The 20,711-nt window shown below is 53.5% G+C and overlaps 1 protein-coding gene across 2 annotated transcripts in view; it reads right to left on the minus strand.

Annotated features, from left to right (window-relative positions):
* FANCD2 (FA complementation group D2) overlaps window positions 1-20,711 on the minus strand; it is a 208,250-nt gene that overhangs the window by 24,412 nt on the left and 163,127 nt on the right. For both annotated transcript variants that reach the window (XM_075321714.1, XM_075321713.1), the window contains exons 37-38: window positions 12,940-13,011; window positions 11,400-11,438 (exon numbers count right to left, since the gene is read on the minus strand). In XM_075321714.1, coding sequence (XP_075177829.1) covers window positions 11,400-11,438; window positions 12,940-13,011 — 111 coding nt within the window. The remainder of the gene's footprint in view (window positions 1-11,399; window positions 11,439-12,939; window positions 13,012-20,711) is intronic.

Below are 20,711 nucleotides of genomic sequence, written 5' to 3' on the forward strand. Positions count from 1 at the left end.
TCCGAGAGTGGCCGGCGCGGTAGTTCCCAGCATATGAAGTCACACAGCTAAGCTGCTGTGACTCAAACCCCAGCGTTACTGTCCCCGGCGCACTAACACACCCAGCAAGTCTGGTGTGTGCGTGCCCGCCTGAACGGGGACACAGAGTACCTGAAAGTTGCAGGGCCTTGTCCCTGAATGGTACCCCGGCTCCTTATCCAGCAGGTTCAATGGGTCTGTGGACGGAGCCCGGCCTCAGGGCTTGGAGGCCGGTAAGATCCCACTTCCACAGAGCCCCTCAGGGGGATGGGGAAGGAAAAACAGCATGTGGGCTCCAGCCTCCGTACCCGCAATGGGTACCTCAACCTTACGAACCACAAGTGGGGTAAGAAGGGAGCATGCTGGGGGCCGTATATGGGCCCTCTTTTCTTCCATCCGACATAGTCAGCAGCTACTGCTGACTAAACAGTGGAGCTATGCGTGGATGTCTGACCTCCTTCGCACAAAGCAGAAAACTGGTGAGCCAGTGATCCCACTGGGGGTGTATAGCCAGAAGGGGAGGGGCCTTACACTTTTTAGTGTAATTGCTTTGTGTGGCCTCCGGAGGCAGTGCTATACACCCAATCGTCTGGGTCTCCCAATGGAGCGCCGAAGAAGAAGGGAATTTTGTTTACTTACCGTAAATTCCTTTTCTTCTAGCTCCAATTGGGAGACCCAGACAGTGGGTGTATAGCTACTGCCTCTGGAGGCCGCACAAAGAACTACACTTAAAAGTGTAAGGCCCCTCCCCTTCTGGCTATACACCCTCCCGTAGGAGTACAGATTCCTCAGTTTTAGTACCAAAGCAAGAAGGAGGAAAGCCAATAACAGTTTCAAAAACAAATTCAATCCGATAACTAGATCGGAGAACTTAAGAAACAACGTGAACAACATGTGCACCCGAAAAAACGAAACCCTAAAAACAGATAGGGCGGGTGCTGGGTCTCCCAATTGGAGCTAGAAGAAAAGGAATTTACGGTAAGTAAACAAAATTCCCTTCTTCTTTTTCGCTCCTAATTGGGAGACCCAGACAGTGGGACGTCCAAAAGCAGTCCCTGGGTGGGTAAAAAGATACCACATGAACGGGCTGTCATACAGCCTCTTCCTACAGGTGGGCCACCGCCGCCTGAAGGACCTGTCTACCTAGGCTGGCGTCTGCCGAAGCGTAGGTATGCACTTGATAGTGTTTGGTAAACGTGTGCAGACTCGACCAGGTAGCCGCCTGGCACACTTGCTGAGCCGTAGCCTGATGCCTCAACGCCCAGGACGCACCAACGGCTCTGGTAGAATGGGCCTTCAGTCCAGATGGAATCTGAAGCCCAGCAGAACGGTATGTGTGAAGAATTGGTTCCTTGATCCACCGCGCCAGGGTGGATTTGGAAGCTTGCGATCCCTTATGCTGACCAGCGACTAGGACAAAGAGCGCATCCGAACGGCGTAGAGGCGCCGTGCGAGAAATGTAAATCCTGAGTGCTCTCACCAGGTCCAACAGATGTAAACCCTTTTCAAATTGGTGAACTGGATGCGGACACAAAGATGGCAAAGTGATATCCTGATTGAGATGAAAGGAAGAAACCACCTTGGGAGAAAACTCTGGAATTGGACGCAGTACTACCTTGTCTTGGTGAAATACCAGGAAGGGAGATTTGCAAGATAACGCCGCCAGCTCGGACACTCTTCGAAGAGACGTGACCGCTACAAGAAAAACTACCTTTTGTGAAAGCCGAGAAAGGGGAACCTCTTTCAAAGGCTCGAAAGGCGGCTTTTGAAGAGCAAGGAGAACCTTGTTCAGATCCCAGGGTTCCAATGGCCGTCTGTAAGGAGGAACGATATGACAAACTCCTTGGAGAAACGTGCGTACTTTAGAAAGCTGTGCCAAGCGCTTCTGAAAGAATACGGATAACGCGGAGACTTGACCCTTAAGCGAGCTAAGGGACAAACCTTTTTCCAACCCAGACTGCAGGAAGGAAAGAAAAATTGGCAATGCAAATGGCCAGGGAGAAAACCCTTGAGCCAAGCACCACGCTAAGAATATCTTCCACGTCCTGTGATAGATCTTAGCTGAGGATGGTTTTCTAGCCTGTCTCATTGTGGCAACAACTCCCTGAGATAAACCTGAGGCCGCTAGGATCCAGGACTCAATGGCCACACAGTCAGGTTCAGGGCCGCAGAATTCAGATGGAAAAACGGCCCTTGAGACAGCAGATCTGGACGGTCTGGTAGTGCCCACGGTTGGCCTACCGTGAGATGCCACAGATCCGGGTACCACGACCTTCTTGGCCAATTTGGAGCGACGAGTATGGCTCGCTGGCAGTCGGACTTGATTTTCCGGAGAACTCTGGGTAACAATGCTAGAGGTGGGAACACATAGGGGAGTCGGAATTGCGACCAATCCTGAACCAAGGCGTCTGCCGCCAGCGCTCGGTGATCGTGAGACCGTGCCATGAAAACTGGGACCTTGTTGTTGTGCCGTGACGCCATCAGATCGACGTCCGGCGACCCCCAGCGGCAACAGATCTGTTGAAACACGTCCGGGTGAAGGGACCATTCTCCTGCGTCCATGCCCTGGCGACTGAGAAAGTCTGCTTCCCAGTTTTCCACGCCTGGGATGTGAACTGCAGATATGGTGGACGCTCTGCTTTCCACCCACGTCAAAATCCGCTGGACTTCTTGAAAAGCTTGGCGACTGCGTGTTCCCCCTTGGTGGTTGATGTACGCCACCGCCGTGGAATTGTCCGACTGAATCCGAATCTGCTTGCCTTCCAGCCATTGTTGGAAGGCTCGCAGGGCAAGATAGATTGCTCTGATTTCCAGAACATTGATCTGCAAGGTGGACTCTTCCTGAGTCCACGTCCCCTGAGCCCTGTGGTGGAGAAACACCGCTCCCCACCCTGATAGGCTCGCATCTGTCGTGACCACTGCCCAGGACGGGGGAAGGAACGACTTTCCCTGTGACAATGAGTTGGGGAGAAGCCACCAACGTAGAGAGTCCTTGGCAGTCTGAGAGAGGGAGACAGTCCTGTCGAGGGACGTCGATTTCCCATCCCATTGGCGCAGAATGTCCCATTGGAGAGGGCGCAGATGAAACTGCGCGAACGGGACTGCCTCCATTGCTGCTACCATCTTTCCTAGGAAATGCATGAGGCGCCTCAGTGAGTGCGACTGGCTCTGAAGGAGAGATTGCACTCCAGTCCGTAGCGAGCACTGCTTGTCCAGTGGAAGCCTCACTATCGCTGATAGAGTATGAAACTCCATGCCAAGATAAGTCAGAGATTGGGTCGGGGTTAGATGAGACTTTGGAAAGTTGATAATCCACCCGAAAGTCTGGAGAGTGTCTAGCGCCACCTTCAGACTGTGTTGGCATGCTTCTTGAGAGGATGCCTTTATAAGCAGGTCGTCTAGGTACGGGATGACCGAGTGACCCTGCGAGTGCAGAACAGCTACTACTGCTGCCATGACTTTGGTGAAGACCCGGGGGGCTGTTGCCAGACCGAAGGGTAACGCTACGAACTGTAGGTGTTCGTCGTGTATGACGAAACGTAGGAAACGCTGATGCTCTGGTGCAATCGGCACGTGGAGATACGCATCTTTGATGTCTATTGATGCTAGAAAATCTCCCTGAGACATTGAGGCTATGACGGAGCGTAGGGATTCCATCCGGAACCTCCTGACTTTTACGTGTCTGTTGAGCAACTTCAGATCCAGGACGGGACGATACGATCCGTCCTTTTTTGGGACCACAAACAGATTGGAGTAAAAACCGTGACCCTGTTCCTGAAGAGGGACGGAGGTCACCACTCCTTCCGCCTTTAGAGCGGCCACCGCCTGCAACAGAGCATCGGCTCGGTCTGGTGGTGGAGAAGTTCTGAAGAAACGAGTTGGCGGACGAGAACCGAACTCTATCCTGTACCCGTGAGATAGAATATCTCTCACCCAACGGTCTTTGACATTTGCTAGCCAAATGTCGCCAAAGTGGGACAGCCTCCCACCGACCGCGGGTGTGGGCATCGGAGACCGCAAGTCAGGAGGACGTCGTTTTGGCAACGGTTCCTCCGGCTGGTCTTTTTGGGCGTGACTGAGACCTCCAAGAATTTGAACGTCTCTGGTCCTTTTGAGTCTTTTTTGACGAGGCGAATTGGGACCTGCCCTGTCCTCGAAAGGACCGATAACCAGACTGACCCCTCCTCTGTTGGGGCTTGTTTTGTCTGTGTTGCGGTAAGGAAGAGTCCTTACCCTTGGAGTGTTTGATGATTTCATCCAAACGCTCTCCAAACAATCGGTCACGAGAAAAAGGCAAATTGGTTAAGCACTTCTTGGAATGAGAATCTGCTTTCCAATGTCTCAACCACAGAGCCCTACGCAAAACAACTGAGTTGGCTGACGCCACTGCCGTGCGGCTTGTAGCGTCAAGAACAGCATTAATCGCGTACGACGCGAATGCCGCCATTTGCGAGGTCAATGGTGCTACCTGCGGGGCAAATGCACGTGTGACTGAGTCGACTCGCGCCAGCCCGGCCGTGATAGCTTGGAGTGCCCATACGGCCGCAAAAGAAGGCGCTAATGACGCTCCAATCGCTTCATAGATGGATTTCAGCCAGAGCTCCATCTGCCTGTCAGTGGCATCTTTAAGTGCCGCTCCATCTTCAACAGCAACCAAGGATCTGGCTGCAAGCCTGGAAATTGGAGGATCCACTTTTGGACACTGGGTCCAACCCTTGACCACTTCAGAGGGAAAAGGGTAGCGTGTATCTTTAAGTCGTTTAGGAAAACGCCTTTCAGGATAAGCGTGGGGTTTCTGGATTGCGTCTCTGAAGTCAGCGTGGTCCAGAAAAGTGCTTAATGTACGCTTAGGGTATCTGAAATGGATTCTCTCGTGCTGCGAAGCTGACTCCTCTACAGGAGGAGCTGGTGGGGAAATATTCAACATCTTATTGATGTTAAATATAAGATCATTAACTATTGCGTCACCATCTGGTGTATCTAGATTGAGAGCGGTCCCAGGATCAGAATCCTGATCAGTTAAGTCCGCCTCATCACCCATAGATTCATCCCGCTGGGATCCAGACCATTGAGATGAATGTGAGGGCCCGTCATAACGAGCCCGCTTAGGCTGCCCGGGGCCATCGTCCGAGTCAGAGTCTTCACCCTGAGGTGTAGATGCCCGTCCCGGAGCTAGGAGCTGAGGGGGACCAGGGGGCAATACATGCACAGTGTCCGTGGTCTGAAGTACAGGCCTAGCTCGCAATGTGTCAAGAATTTGTGACATAGTGAGAGACATTCTGTCAGCAAAAGCTGCAAACTCAGTTCCTGTCACCTGGACAGCATTCACAGGTGGTACACCCTGGGACACGTCCAGCAGAGGTCCCGACTGTGCAAGCGCCGCAGGGGCCGAGCACTGCACACAATGGGGGTCCGTGGAGCCTGCCGGTAGAAAAGTCCCACATGCGGTGCAGGAAGCATACAATGTCTGTGCCTTGGCACCCTTGCGTTTTACGGGCGACATGCTGCTGGCTCTCTGCATGTGAGAGAGTCTATAGCCAAAGGGCGACCAGCGCTATGCAGTACAAAGTATTTGTAGAAACAAAATACTAAGAATACTACGAGCACAAGAGGGGGTGAGCCCAGAGGGCTGCTTACCGCCCGCTGAACAGCGGGTAAGAGGCTGCAGAATGCCTTGTCTGGGTCTCCCCGGCTCCCCTCTGCAGCTCAGCGTGTCAGCAAGAATGGCTGCCGGCTTCTGTGGAGAGGGGCGGTCCGTGGGAGTTCCCAAACAAAAGTGCGGGAACAGTGTCCCCTCTGTGCTGACTGTGAGGGCTGGAGTATGTAAAAACGACTCCAGCCCTCAGCGCTGATGCACTGGCCAGCGTCCCGCCCCTCTCCTGACTGGCAGGTCTGTGGGCGGGAACGAACGAAAGCAGGCCGCAAAAGCCGGGGACTCGAGTTATCAGCGCGGCCGCCGTAAAAGCGCGGGCCGCGCTGAAGTCCCCGGCGCACCGCAAGTGCCAGCCGCGCCGCTGTTCGAGCGGCCGGCGCGACCGAGTTCTAGACGTGGGCAGCGTCCCGCCCCTCTCCTGACTGGCAGGTCTGGGGGCGGGAACGAAGGGAAGCAGGCCGCAAAAGCCGGGGACTGTAGTTATCAGCGCGGCCGCCGTAAAAGCGCAGGCCGCGCTGAAGTCCCCGGCGCACTACAAGTGCCAGCCGCGCCGCAGTCCCAGCGGCCGGCGCAGCCTATTCCCATAAATGTGCCTGCTTCAGCAAAGCTGAATGAGGCCATGGCACAGGCGCCGCAGCGCTGATGTCCCCCGGCGCACTACAACACCCAGCATGCTGCGGTGTGAGCGCCAGATACACGGGGACACAGAGTACCTTGAGGAAGCAGGGCCATGTCCCTGATGTACTCCGCTCCATCCAGCATCTTCTCCAGGGGCTGTAGATGGAGCACGGTCTCTGTGCCTGGAGACCGGTAAATCCCACTTCACCCAGAGCCCTGTAAAAAGGGATGGGGAAGGAATCAGCATGTGGGCTCCTGCCGCCGTACCCGCAATGGGTACCTCAACCTTACAAACACCTCCGACATAAGTGGGGTGAGAAGGGAGCATGCTGGGAGTCTGTATAGACCCTCTTTTCTTCCATCCGACATAGTCAGCAGCTGCTGCTGACTAAAAAACAATGGAGCTATGCGTGCGTGTCTGACCTCCTTGCGCACAAAGCTAAAACTGAGGAATCTGTACTCCTACGGGAGGGTGTATAGCCAGAAGGGGAGGGGCCTTACACTTTTAAGTGTAGTTCTTTGTGCGGCCTCCAGAGGCAGTAGCTATACACCCACTGTCTGGGTCTCCCAATTAGGAGCGAAAAAGAAATGTCTGTTACCCACCGGTCTTTGACCTGTGGCAGCCAAATGTCGCAAAAGCGGGAGAGCCTGCCACCGACCGAGGATGCGGAGGGATGAGGCCGAAAGTCATGAGGCAGCCGCCTTGGAAGCGGTTCCTCCGGTTGCTTTCTTGGGGCGTGAGTGAGCCCGCCAGGAATCTGAGCTCCTTTGCTCCTTCTGAGTCCCTTTGGACGAGGAGAATTGGGTCTTGCCGGAGCCTCGAAAGGACCGAAACCTCGACTGCCACTTCCTCTGTTGAGGTTTGCTTGATCTGGGCTGGGGTAAGGAGGAGTCTTTACCCTTGGATTGTTTAATGATTTCAGCCAATTGTTCACCAAACAGTCTATCTACAGATAGTGGCAAGCTGGTTAAACATTTTTTGGAAGCAGAATCCGCTTTCCATTCCTTTAACCACAAGGCTCTGCGCAAAACCACAGAGTTGGCAGACGCTATTGAGGTACGGCTTGTAGAGTCCAGGACAGCGTTGATAGCGTAAGTCGCAAACGCAGACATTTGCGAGGTTAGGGACGCTACTCGCGGCACTGCTGGACGTATGATAGAGTCCACCTTGGAGTGCCCACACGGCCGCGAATGCTGGAGCAAACGACGCGCCGATAGCTTCATAGACAGACTTTAACCAAAGGTCCATCTGTCTGTCATTGGCATCTTTAAGTGAAGCCCCATCCTCCACTGCAACTATGGATCTAGCCGCAAGCCTGGAGATTGGGGGGTCCACCTTTGGACACTGGGTCCAGCGTTTGACCACGTCAGGGGGAAAGGGATAACGTGTATCCTTAAGACGTTTGGAGAAACGCTTGTCTGGGTAAGCATGGTGTTTCTGGACTGATTCTCTGAAGTCAGCGTGGTCCAGAAAAGTACTCAGTTTACGCTTGGGATACCTGAAATGGAACTTCTCCTGCTGTGCAGCTGCCTCCTCTGCAGAAGGGGCAGGGGGAGAAATTTCCAATAGACTATTGATGGCCGCTATAAGGTCATTTACCACGGCGTCACCATCAGGAGTATCCAGATTGAGAGCGGTTTCAGGATTAGACTCCTGATCACCCTCCTCTGTCTCATCATGTAGAGACTCTTCTCGCTGAGACCCTGATCCGCGTGATGACGTGGAGGGTCTCTCCCAGCGAGCACGCTTAGGCTGCCTGGGACTGTCATCTGAATCAGAGCCGTCAGGCTGAGATGCCTGGGACCCCCTTGAATCACGGATTAACTCCAAATGAGGGGGACCGGGGGAACGTTGCCGCAGCAGTGTCCATGGTCTGAGTAACTGGCCTGGCCTGCAAGGTCTCTAGTATCTTTGTCATAGTGACAGACATTTTGTCAGCAAAAACTGCAAACTCTGTCCCCGTCACCGGGACAGGGTTCACCGGCGACTCTGCCTGGGCCACTACCACCATAGACTCCGGCTGACGAAGTGGCACAGGGAACCGAACATTGCACACAATGGGGGTCATTGTAACCTGCCGGTAGATCAGCCCCACAAGCGGCACAAGCAGCGCTTACAGCCTGTGTCTTGGCACCCTTGCGTTTTGCGGATGACATGTTGTCGTCTCCTCAGAGCAAGATAGGGTATACAGCCAAGAAGCGACCTTACAGTGCAATATATATATACATATTGTGACAATGTGGGCCCCAAGTGTATGTGGGCCACACGTCAGGTAGCGGGATTAAAGCACGCCAGAGTAATTGGTCTCTTTAACAGACCATCTGGTTTATTAACAGGTCCATAAACCATATCAGGTCACATAACATAAAGATGCCGTTCGTTGGCTTTCTCCTCAAAGACCAACACATAATATAAAGTCCACACACTTTTGGACTGCCACCCATGTGTCACTGACCCTTGTCAGTATCCAGACCCCCGGTCCAATCCCAGTTACCTTCCTCTTAAGGTGGCTAGTGTCCTTTCCAGGTTCCCCCTGGCTCCAGCCACATGGCTTTACACATGGACCTAAAAGCCCCTTCCTTCAAAAGAAGGTCTCCGGAGGAGTGCAAAACACCCTGCTTCTGCTCTCTCCATCTCCAGCACACACACTGGAAGTCTGGAGCCAGTCTCTCCCTAGACTGCCCTCGACACTCTCCACCCAGGTTCAGAGACAGGATTGCTTTAACCCCTGGAGCCACACCCACAGGTGGTAAGGAGTGTGTAATCAGCATCACACACCCTTCCATGGCTCTGCATGAATGCAATCCTGTGGAACCACAGGTCCCAGCCAGTTTCACATTGCAGAGCACCCACGCTTCTGCAAAACATACCGGCCTTTTGTAATACAGCCGGTTGATACCTCACAATATATATATGGTATAGAGAAAAAAGGTACACCAAAATAACACTGTGGCACTAGTGGGGCCAGCACTAAAGTGCTGCTTACCGCCCGCTTAACGCGGGTGTGTGGTCGCCAGAAATCCCTTGTCTGGGTCTCCCAGAGCCTGTGTCCGTTCTCCAGCCAGACTGCATGTAGGAATGGCTGCCGGCGTCCTATGGAGAGGGGCGGGCCCTGGGCGTGTGCAGACAAAGAGCGGGAAACCTGCGTCCCCCTGTGCTCAGTGAGAGGGCTGGAGCATGTAAATAAGGCTCCAGCCCTCGGCGCTGATTAATCGTACAGCGTCTCTCCCTTGCCCTGATTGACAGGGTGGGGGCGGGAACGAAGCGGAGCTAGGCCGCAGAAGCCGGGGACTAAATTTATAAGCGACGCCGTCGTAAAAGCACGGTCGGCGCTAAGTCCCCGGCGCACTACAAGTCGCAGCCGCGCCGCCGCTCCAGGGGCGGCCGGCGCGGCAGTCCCCAACACATAAAGTCACTCAGACAAACTGTAGTGACTGTAACCCCAGCGCGCAGCGCTACTGTCCCCGGCGCACTAGCACACCCAGCAAGTCTGGAATGTGCGCGGCCTGTTTGGGACACAGAGTACCTGAATGTCGCAGGGCCTTGTCCCTGAACGGTACCCAGCTCCGTATCCAGCAGGTTCCATGGGTCTGTGGATGGAGCCCGGCCTCAGGGCTTGGGGGCCGGTAAGATCCCACTTCCTCAGAGACCCTCAGGGGGATGGGGAAGGAAAAACAGCATGTGGGCTCCAGCCTCCGTACCCACAATGGGTACCTCAACCTTAAACACCGCCGACATAAAGTGGGGTGAGAAGGGAGCATGCTGGGGGCCCTAGTATGGGCCCTCTTTTCTTCCATCCGACATAGTCAGCAGCTGCTGCTGACTAAACAGTGGAGCTATGCGTGGATGTCTGACCTCCTTCGCACAAAGCAGAAAACTGGTGAGCCAGTGATCCCACTGGGGGTGTATAGCCAGAAGGGGAGGGGCCTTACACTTTTTAGTGTAATGCTTTGTGTGGCCTCCGGAGGCAGTACTATACACCCAATCGTCTGGGTCTCCCAATGGAGCGCCGAAGAAATTCTCTTATTACCCTTAATGGTACTTTGCACGTTGCGACATCGCTACTGCGATCTCGTCGGGGTCAAATCGAAAGTGACGCACATCCGGCGCCGGTAACGATGTTGCAGCGTGTGAAGCCTAGAAGCACCAATAAACGATCGCAAAACCATCGAAAATCGGTGATCTGTGTAGTGCCGGTCATTTCCATAATTTTGCTGCAGCGACAGGTACGATGTTGTTCCTCGTTCCTGCGGCAGCACACATCGCTGTGTTTGAAGCCACAGGAGCGAGGAACATCTCCTACCTGCGTCCCGGCTTCAATGATGAAGAAAGGAGGTGAGCGGGATGTTACGTCCCGCTCATCTCCGCCCCTCCGCTTCTATTGGCCGCCAGCCGTGTGACGTCGCTGTGATGCCGCACGACCCGCCCCCTTAGGAAGGAGGCGGGTCGCCGGCCAGAGCGACGTCGCAGGACAGGTAAGTGCACGTGAAGCTGCCGTAGTGATAATGTTCGCTACGGCAGCTATCACAAGATATCGCATCTGCGACGGGGGCGGGTACTATTGCGCTCAGCATCGCTACAATCGGCTAGCGATGTCGCAGCGTGCAAAGTACCCCTTATTGTTATGTTATGGGGTAAAACATGTTCTATGAAGCTCAGAATTGTCAAAATGTTGGAAATTGTTCTTGTGTTCAGTGAGATATTGATTAACATCTTACTTACAGATGGGGTGTACTCATTTATGCTGAGCACTGTACGTTTTTCTTCCCGGGTTTGGATCATGGTGGCTCCTGGTTGTTTATGGAATTCTTTCAGATTTTGATTTACTGTAAGCGGACGGCGCTGGCTCATGTCTGAGGATTTTTTCCACTTTGTATGAAGCCTCGTAGTGGCCGGGCGTATACTCACGTTGTGTATTCCGCACAGTATCAACAAGAAAGGGATTTTACAGCAAATACAAAAATCTAATTATGACAGACACTGGGAGAGTTGTAGGAAAATCCCGAGAAGTGATTACGGCAGAGGACACAGCACGGGTAATGACAGACGAGAGGAGCGGGGAAAGCAGACAGAGGTAGTATGAGCTATGAGGAACGAGAGTGGCCATACCTTCAAGCAGTTGATCAGCATGGGTCGACTGTCAAACACCTACAGAGGAAACAAAATCTTGTAAAACAACCAAAAGCCTCCAGTCCTCAGTTCTGCAGCCCCAAATCCTACAACTCCTTGGCACAATCAAGGCAACAGTCAGAAATGGGAACGAGCTCCACCGCCTAATACAGAAAGGATAGTGTGAACAGAGCCTTGGTTTCCACATAATCAGCCTAGTTGGAAATCCATAGTGAAGTGGTTTGTAAACCAATTTTTAACTGCACATACAGCCTGATCTATGTGGTGCTGATTTAGTGCAGGATGCTGCATTTGGAAATTACCTGGGTGGAAAATAACTTTGACATAGTCTACATGGTGCCATCATCAGAATGCCGACCAAACCCCTGAAGAAGCCGTCATTTGTAGGGCGAAACCCTTGGTCGGGCTGCACGTTGACCATCTACCAGCGCTGACTTAGTTACTTCTGTCAGTATAAGGCCTAAGCCACACGGCGAGAAAATTGGTGCAAGTGGAGTGCGATAAAACATCTCATTCCACTCGGACCAATATTAGCCTGTGTGCCAGCGCACATGAGCGATTATTTTCTCAGCCCTAATCGGACCAAGAAAACAATCGCAGCATGCTGTGGGTGTAATGCGAGACTCTTTCTTTCGCACCCATTCAAGTCTATGGGGTGAGAGAATAATAGCACTGTACTCGCGGTACACCGGTGTACCATGCGTGCAGAGCGAGAATTGCAATAGCCGGCTATGGAGGAGAGAAGGAGAGAAATCCCTCCTTCCCCTCCGCAGAGCCGCTTCGCCCCCCGCAGCTGAGGTCCGCTCGCACAGTCGGACCTCAGTCGCAGGGACACTAGCATGACACTCTGCTCCTGCTGTGCTGCCAGCGTGAGCGAGTGTCATGCAAGGATCGCATTAGTCCCCCGTGTGGCCCCGGCCTAATAGTTATCTTTCCACTCTCATCCAGTCTAGTGGACCTGCACTACCATGTTATCGGTTTTGGGAATGCGTCACCTGGATGTATCCCCTTTTACTCCATTTCAATCATCAGGAGATGACAGGTATTGAAGGGTTAAAATCTGCGCTTCCAATGGATGTGAAGAGGACAAGTCAGGTAAGTCTCTGTGGTTGTGGGCACATAACCCCTACCAGGTGAGCACTCAAAAATATACAGTTAAGACCCCATTGCGCTTGTCTTCATCTTATCTCATTCCATTTGAATCATGACACTTCCCGGGACCCCGGCTGTCGCACTACAGATTTACTACTGGGATGATTACTTGGAAACCAGGAACTCTGTTCACACTATCCTTCTTGTATTAAGCGGTGCGCTCACTGCCATCTCTGCCCAGTGTGGCGGGTTTTCACAATTTTACTCATTTAATCTTTGGGATTGAAGGTTGGGACCTTAAAGCCTCATAAACTGTATTGGGATTTATGAGGATTGATGCAATATCACAGCATGTCTTTCCAATCCAAGACGAGGATCTAGAGGTTGGATCTAGTGACTGGAGAACAGCAAGGATGGGAGTACTCACCTTAATCAGATTCACCAAGATGTGGAAATTCCTGACCGCCAAACTCCAGCACTGAAGCCGCTCTGTCTGCACCTGCAAGATACAAACACCTGTCAGCAGAGGTCAGTCTGACGGGACGGACACAGCCCTGAGGCCATCCTGGAGAGGCACATCAATTGCTCTGCACTCGACCAGCAAGAGTTCGGTTGCTCCTGATGGCTGGAGGATTACCTGCTTCTTTAGATGCTGGCTTGCCAACCTAAAGAAGGGAATTTTGTTTACTTACCGTAAATTCCTTTTCTTCTAGCTCCTATTGGGAGACCCAGACAATTGGGTGTATAGCTTCTGCCTCCGGAGGCCACACAAAGTATTACACTTTAAAAAGTGTAACCCCTCCCCTCTGCCTATACACCCTCCCGTGCATCACGGGCTCCTCAGTTTTGGTGCAAAATCAGGAAGGAGGAAACTTATAAATTGGTCTAAGGTAAATTCAATCCGAAGGATGTTCGGAGAACTGAAAACCATGAACCAAAAGAACAATTCAACATGAACAACATGTGTACACAAAAGAACAAACAGCCCGAAGGGCACAGGGGCGGGCGCTGGGTCTCCCAATAGGAGCTAGAAGAAAAGGAATTTACGGTAAGTAAACAAAATTCCCTTTTTCTTTGTCGCTCCATTGGGAGACCCAGACAATTGGGACGTCCAAAAGCAGTCCCTGGGTGGGTAAAAGAATACCCCGATAAAAAGAGCCGACAACGGCCCTCCTCTTACAGGTGGGCAACCGCCGCCTGAAGGACTCGCCTACCTAGACTGGCATCCGCCGAAGCATAGGTATGCACCTGATAGTGTTTCGTGAAAGTGTGCAGACTAGACCAGGTAGCTGCCTGACACACCTGCTGAGCCGTCGCCCGGTGCCGCAATGCCCAGGACGCACCCACGGCTCTGGTAGAATGGGCTTTCAGCCCTGAAGGAATCGGAAGCCCAGAAGAACGGTAGGCTTCAAAAATCGGTTCCTTGATCCACCGAGCCAAGGTTGACTTGGAAGCCTGCGACCCCTTACGCTGGCCAGCGACAAGGACAAAGAGCGCATCAGAACGGCGCAGTGGCGCCGTGCGAGACACGTAGATCCGGAGTGCTCTCACTAGATCTAACAAATGCAGATCCTTTTCACATTGGTGAATTGGATGAGGGCAAAATGAAGGTAAGGAGATATCCTGATTGAGATGAAAAGGGGACACCACCTTAGGGAGAAAGTCCGGGACCGGACGCAGAACCACCTTATCCTGGTGAAATACCAGGAAGGGGGCTTTGCATGACAGCGCTGCAAGCTCTGACACTCTTCGGAGTGATGTAACTGCCACTAGAAATGCCACCTTCTGCGAAAGACGTGATAGAGAGACATCCCGCAGCGGCTCAAAAGGTGGTTTCTGAAGAGCCCGTAGAACCCTGTTGAGATCCCAGGGTTCCAGCGGCCGCTTGTAAGGTGGGACTATGTGGCAAACTCCCTGCAGGAACGTGCAGACCTGCGGAAGCCTGGCTAGACGCTTTTGAAAAAACACAGAAAGCGCCGATACTTGTCCCTTGAGAGAGCCGAGAGACAAACCCTTGTCCATTCCGGATTGAAGGAAGGAAAGAAACGTGGGTAAGGCAAACGGCCAGGGGGTAAACCCCTTATCAGAGCACCAGGCTAAGAAGATCCTCCAAGCCCTGTGATAGATCTTGGCTGACGTTGGTTTCCTGGCCTGTCTCATAGTGGCAATGACCTCTTGAGATAACCCTGAGGACGCTAGGAGCCAGGACTCAATGGCCACACAGTCAGGTTGAGGGCCGCAGAATTCAGATGGAAAAATGGCCCTTGAGACAGCAAGTCTGGTCGGTCTGGGAGCGCCCACGGTTGACCCACCGTGAGGTGCCACAGGTCCGGGTACCACGACCTCCTCGGCCAGTCTGGAGCGACGAGGATGGCGCGGCGGCAGTCGGACCTGATCTTGCGCAACACTCTGGGCAGCACTGCCAGAGGAGGGAATACATAAGGCAGTCGAAACTGCGACCAATCCTGAACTAAGGCGTCCGCCGCCAGAGCTCTGTGATCCTGAGACCGCGCCATGAATGCCGGGACTTTGTTGTTGTGCCGAGACGCCATGAGATCGACGTCCGGCGTTCCCCAGCGGAAACAGATCTCTTGAAACACGTCCGGGTGAAGAGACCATTCCCCTGCGTCCATGCCCTGGCGACTGAGAAAGTCTGCTTCCCAGTTTTCTACGCCCGGGATGTGAACCGCGGAGATGGTGGAGGCTGTGGCCTCCGCCCACAGCAGAATCCGCCGAACTTCTTGGAAGGCTTGACGACTGCGAGTGCCGCCCTGGTGGTTGATGTACGCGACCGCCGTGGCGTTGTCCGACTGTATGCGGATCTGCCTGCCCTCCAGCCACCGATGGAACGCCTTTAGGGCTAGATACACTGCCCTTATCTCCAGAACATTGATCTGAAGGGAGGACTCTGTCGGAGTCCAGGTTCCCTGAGCCTTGTGGTGGAGAAAAAACGCTCCCCACCCTGACAGACTCGCGTCCGTCGTGACCACAGCCCAGGATGGGGGCAGGAAAGATTTTCCCTTCGACAGAGAAGTGGCAAGAAGCCACCACTGAAGAGAGGTCTTGGCTGCCAGAGAAAGAGAGACGTTCCTGTCTAAGGACGTCGACCTCTTGTCCCATTTGCGGAGAATGTCCCATTGGAGTGGACGCAGATGAAACTGCGCAAAGGGAACTGCCTCCATTGCTGCCACCATCTTCCCCAGGAAGTGCATGAGGCGCCTCAAGGGGTGTGACTGGGCCCGAAGGAGGGATTGCACCCCTGTTTGCAGCGAACGCTGTTTGTCCAGCGGTAGCTTGACTATCGCTGAGAGAGTATGAAACTCCATCCCGAGGTAAGTCAGTGATTGGGTCGGAGTCAATTTTGACTTTGGGAAATTGATAATCCACCCGAACCTCTGGAGAGTCTCCAGAGCAACGGTCAGACTGTGTTGACATGCCACCCGGGAGGGTGCCTTGACTAGAAGATCGTCTAAGTACGGGATCACCGAGTGGCCCTGAGAGTGTAGGACTGCCACAACGGATGCCATGACCTTGGTGAAGACCCGTGGGGCTGTCGCCAGGCCGAAAGGCAGTGCCACAAACTGAAGGTGTTCGTCCCCAATGGCGAAACGCAGGAAGCGTTGATGCTCTGGAGCGATCGGCACATGGAGATAGGCATCCCTGATGTCGATTGATGCTAGGAAGTCTCCTTGGGACATCGAAGCGATGACAAAGCAGAGGGATTCCATGCGAAACCGCCTGGTTCTCACATGTCTGTTGAGCAATTTGAGGTTCAAAACGGGACGGAATGAACCGTCCTTTTTTGGCACCACGAACAGGTTGGAGTAAAAACCGCGACCACGTTCCTGAAGGGGAACGGGGATCACAACTCCTTCTGTATTCAGAGTGTCCACCGCCTGAAAAAGTGCAACGGTTCGCTCGGGGGGCGGAGATGTTCTGAAAAAACGAGTCGGAGGACGAGAGCTGAACTCTATCCTGTAACCGTGAGACAGAATGTCCCTCACCCATCGGTCTTGGACATGTGGCCACCAGGCGTCGCAAAAGCGGGAGAGCCTGCCACCGACCGAGGATGCGGTTTGGGGATACCGAAAGTCATGAGGAGGCCGCCTTGGAGACGGTGCCTCCGGCGGTCTTTGGAGGACGTGACTTAGACCGCCATGCAGAAGAGTTTCTCTGGCTCTTCTGTGGCCTGTTGGACGAGGAGGATTGGGATCTGGCTGAGGGCCGAAAGGACCGAAACCTCGCTTGAATTTTTCGTTGCTGAGGTCTCTTTGGTTTGGGCTGGGGTAAGGACGAGTCCTTTCCCTTGGATTGCTTAATAATTTCATCCAATTGCTCGCCAAACAATCGGTCGCCAGAAAAAGGCAAACCGGTCAAGAACTTCTTGGAAGCAGAGTCTGCCTTCCATTCGCGTAGCCACATGGCCCTGCGGACTGCCACCGAATTGGCGGATGCTACCGCTGTACGGCTAGCCGAGTCCAGGACAGCATTCATGGCGTAGGATGAAAATACCGACGCCTGAGAAGTCAAAGACGCTACTTGCGGAGCAGAGGTACGGGTGACCGCATTAATCTCAGACAGACAAGCTGAGATAGCCTGGAGTGCCCACACTGCTGCAAAGGCTGGGGCAAAGGACGCGCCTATGGCTTCATAGATGGATTTCATTAGGAGCTCTATCTGCCTGTCCGTGGCATCCTTGAGCGATGAACCGTCAGCCACTGCTACTACGGATCTAGCCGCCAGTCTAGAGACTGGAGGATCCACCTTGGGACATTGAGCCCAACCCTTAACTACGTCAGGGGGGAAGGGGTAACGTGTGTCATTAAGGCGTTTAGTAAAGCGCTTGTCCGGGAAAGCCCTGTGCTTCTGGACAGCATCTCTGAAGTTAGAGTGATCGAAGAAAGCACTCCGAGTACGTTTGGGAAACCTAAACTGGTGCTTCTCCTGCTGTGAGGCCGACTCCTCTATAGGAGGAGTTGGGGGAGAAAGATCTAGCACCTGGTTGATGGACGCTATAAGGTCATTTACTATGGCGTCCCCTTCAGGTGTATCAAGATTGAGAGCAACGTCAGGGTCAGAGTCCTGGGCTGCGACCTCCGCCTCATCCTCTAGAGAGTCCTCAAGCTGAGACCCCGAACAGCGTGATGAAGTCGGGGAAGATTCTAAGCGAGCCCGCTTAGCCGGTCTGGGACTGCGGTCCGTGCCGGAGTCCTCCACGTAATAACTAGAGGCCACCCCAGGAGCACGCTTCGTCGCAGACCGAGAGGGGCCTGGGGACGATCCCGCAGTGCCCGGGGCCTGTGTAAGGGCCGGTCTGGACTGCAAGACTTCTAGTATCTTAGCAGACCATTTGTCCATAGACTGAGCCATGGATTGTGAAAGTGACTCAGAGAGTTTCTCAGCTAAAACTGCAAACTCTGTCCCTGCCACCTGTACAGGGGTAGCCGGCGGTTCTACCTGGGCCGAGGGTCCCACCAGTGCCCCAGGCTCCGGCTGAGCGAGTGCCACAGGGCCCGAGCATTGCTCACAGTGAGGGTAGGTGGAACCTGCAGGTAGCATAGCCGCACAAGAGGTACAGGTTGCAAAATAACCCTGTGTCTTGGCACCCTTGCTCCTTGTGAACGACATGCTGTTGTCTCCCAGGAGAATGATCACTGAGGGATATATAGCCACAAGCTAACAGTACAGCCGAACCGAGAAAATGTATACAAATATAATATATATATATACAGTTCGGCACTCTAGGGGGACCAGCACCGGGTGAACGGTGTGGCTTACCGACCGCTCAAGCGGTGTGTGGCCACCAGATTCCCTGCCTCGGGTCTCCCAGAGCTGCAGCCAGAAGTCCTCCACCGGCAGAATGTGCTTAAAACATGGCTGTCGGCGTTCACAGGGGAGGAGGGAGCCGTGGGCGTAACTACAAAAGTGCGGGAATCTGGTGCCCCAGAGTGATTAGTGAGGGGGGAGGAGAACAGCTAAGTGTGCTCCAGCCCTCACTGTCGGCGTCAGACCGACCGTCCCGCCCTTTCCCCTGACTGGCAGGCCCGGGGGCGGGAGTTTAAGGCACTAGGCCGCAAAAGCCGGGGACTAAAGTTAAAACCGCGGCCGGCAAGCAGGCGCGGTCGGCGCGGTAGTCCCGGTCTCATACCAACACCGCAGTCGCTGCAGCGTCTGAGGCCAAAGTGCTCCATGCACCGTTCCCAAGGGGACACAGAGTACCTGTAGATGCAGGGCCCTGTCCCTGATGATACTCAGTCTCCTGTCCGTCAGAATCCCAAAGGGGCTGCGGAGGGAGCCCGGTCCCAGTGCCTGGATGACCGGATAGGATCCCACTTCTCCCAGAGCCCCTAAGGGATGGGGAAGGAAAACGGCATGTGGCTCCAGCCTGTGTACCCGAAATGGGTACCTCAACCTTAACAACACCGCCGACTTAGTGGGGTGAGAAGGGAGCATGCCGGGGGCCCTGTTAGGGGCCCTCTTTTCTTCCATCCGATACAATCAGCAGCTGCTGCTGACTAAAATGGGAGCATGAGTGAATGTGTGCCTCCTTCAACACAAAGCATAAAAACTGAGGAGCCCGTGATGCACGGGGGGTGTATAGGCAGAGGGGAGGGGTTTACACTTTTAAGTGTAATACTTTGTGTGGCCTCCGGAGGCAGAAGCTATACACCCAATTGTCTGGGTCTCCCAATGGAGCGACAAAGAAATCCCTGCTTATATTTTATTTAGGAGTCCGGTGGGCGGTGCTTATCAGTGAATGACAAGTGTGCAGAGAGAGAGCACTGATTAGGACCCACCTACTGGACTAGAGCACAAAAGAAGCAAGGATGTTAATGAGGACAGGATGAAGGGAATTTTGTTTACTTACCGTAAATTCCTTTTCTTCTAGCTCCAATTGGGAGACCCAGACAATTGGGTGTATAGCTACTGCCTCCGGAGGCCACACAAAGTATTACACTTAAAAGTGTAAGGCCCCTCCCCTTCTGGCTATACACCCCCCCGTGGGATCACGGGCTCCTCAGTTTTAGTGCAAAAGCAAGAAGGAGGAAAGCCAATAACTGTTTTAAATACAAATTCAACCCGAGAAACAGCCTCGGAGAACTGAACTGTTCAACATGAACAACATGTGCACCCGAAAAAAAACAAACTTCCTAAGAAAACAGGGCGGGTGCTGGGTCTCCCAATTGGAGCTAGAAGAAAAGGAATTTACGGTAAGTAAACAAAATTCCCTTCTTCTTTGTCGCTCCTAATTGGGAGACCCAGACAATTGGGACGTCCAAAAGCAGTCCCTGGGTGGGTAAAAGAATACCTCGTGATAGGGCCGTCAAACAGCCCTTTCCTACAGGTGAGCCACCGCCGCCTGAAGGACTTGTCTACCTAGGCCGGCATCCGCCGAAGCGTAGGTATGCACCTGATAATGCTTGGTAAAAGTGTGCAGACTCGACCAGGTAGCCGCCTGGCACACCTGCTGAGCCGTAGCCTGGTGCCGTAATGCCCAGGACGCACCCACGGCTCTGGTAGAATGGGCCTTCAGCCCTGATGGAATCGGAAGCCCAGCCGAACGGTAGGTGTGAAGAATTGGTTCCTTGATCCACCGCGCAAGGGTGGATTTGGAAGCTTGCGACCCTTTACGCTGACCAGCGACAAGGACAAAGAGTGCATCCGAGCGGCGCAGAGACGCCGTGCGGGAAATGTAGATCCTGAGTGCTCTCACCAGATCCAATAAATGCAAACCCTTTTCAAATTGGTGAACTGGATGCGGACACAAAGACGGTAAAGTGATATCTTGATTGAGATGAAAGGAAGATACCACCTTGGGAAGAAATTCTGGAATTGGACGCAGAACTACCTTGTCCTGGTGAAACACCAGGAATGGAGATCTGCATGATAACGCCGCCAGCTCGGACACTCTCCGAAGAGACATGACCGCCACTAGAAAGGCCACTTTCTGTGAAAGACGAGAAAGGGAAACCTCCTTCATAGGCTCGAAAGGCGGCTTCTGGAGAGCAATTAGAACCTTGTTCAGGTCCCAGGGCTCCAACGGCCGCTTGTAAGGGGGGACGATATGACAAACCCCTTACAGGAACGTGCGTACCTGAGGAAGTCGCGCCTGGCGTTTCTGAAAAAATACGGATAGCGCGGAGACTTGACCTTTAAGGGAGCCAAGCGACAAACCTTTTTCCAACCCAGACTGCAGGA

This window comes from Anomaloglossus baeobatrachus, chromosome 8 (genome assembly GCF_048569485.1).
Source record: "Anomaloglossus baeobatrachus isolate aAnoBae1 chromosome 8, aAnoBae1.hap1, whole genome shotgun sequence".
Taxonomy (NCBI): Eukaryota; Metazoa; Chordata; class Amphibia; order Anura; family Aromobatidae; genus Anomaloglossus; species Anomaloglossus baeobatrachus.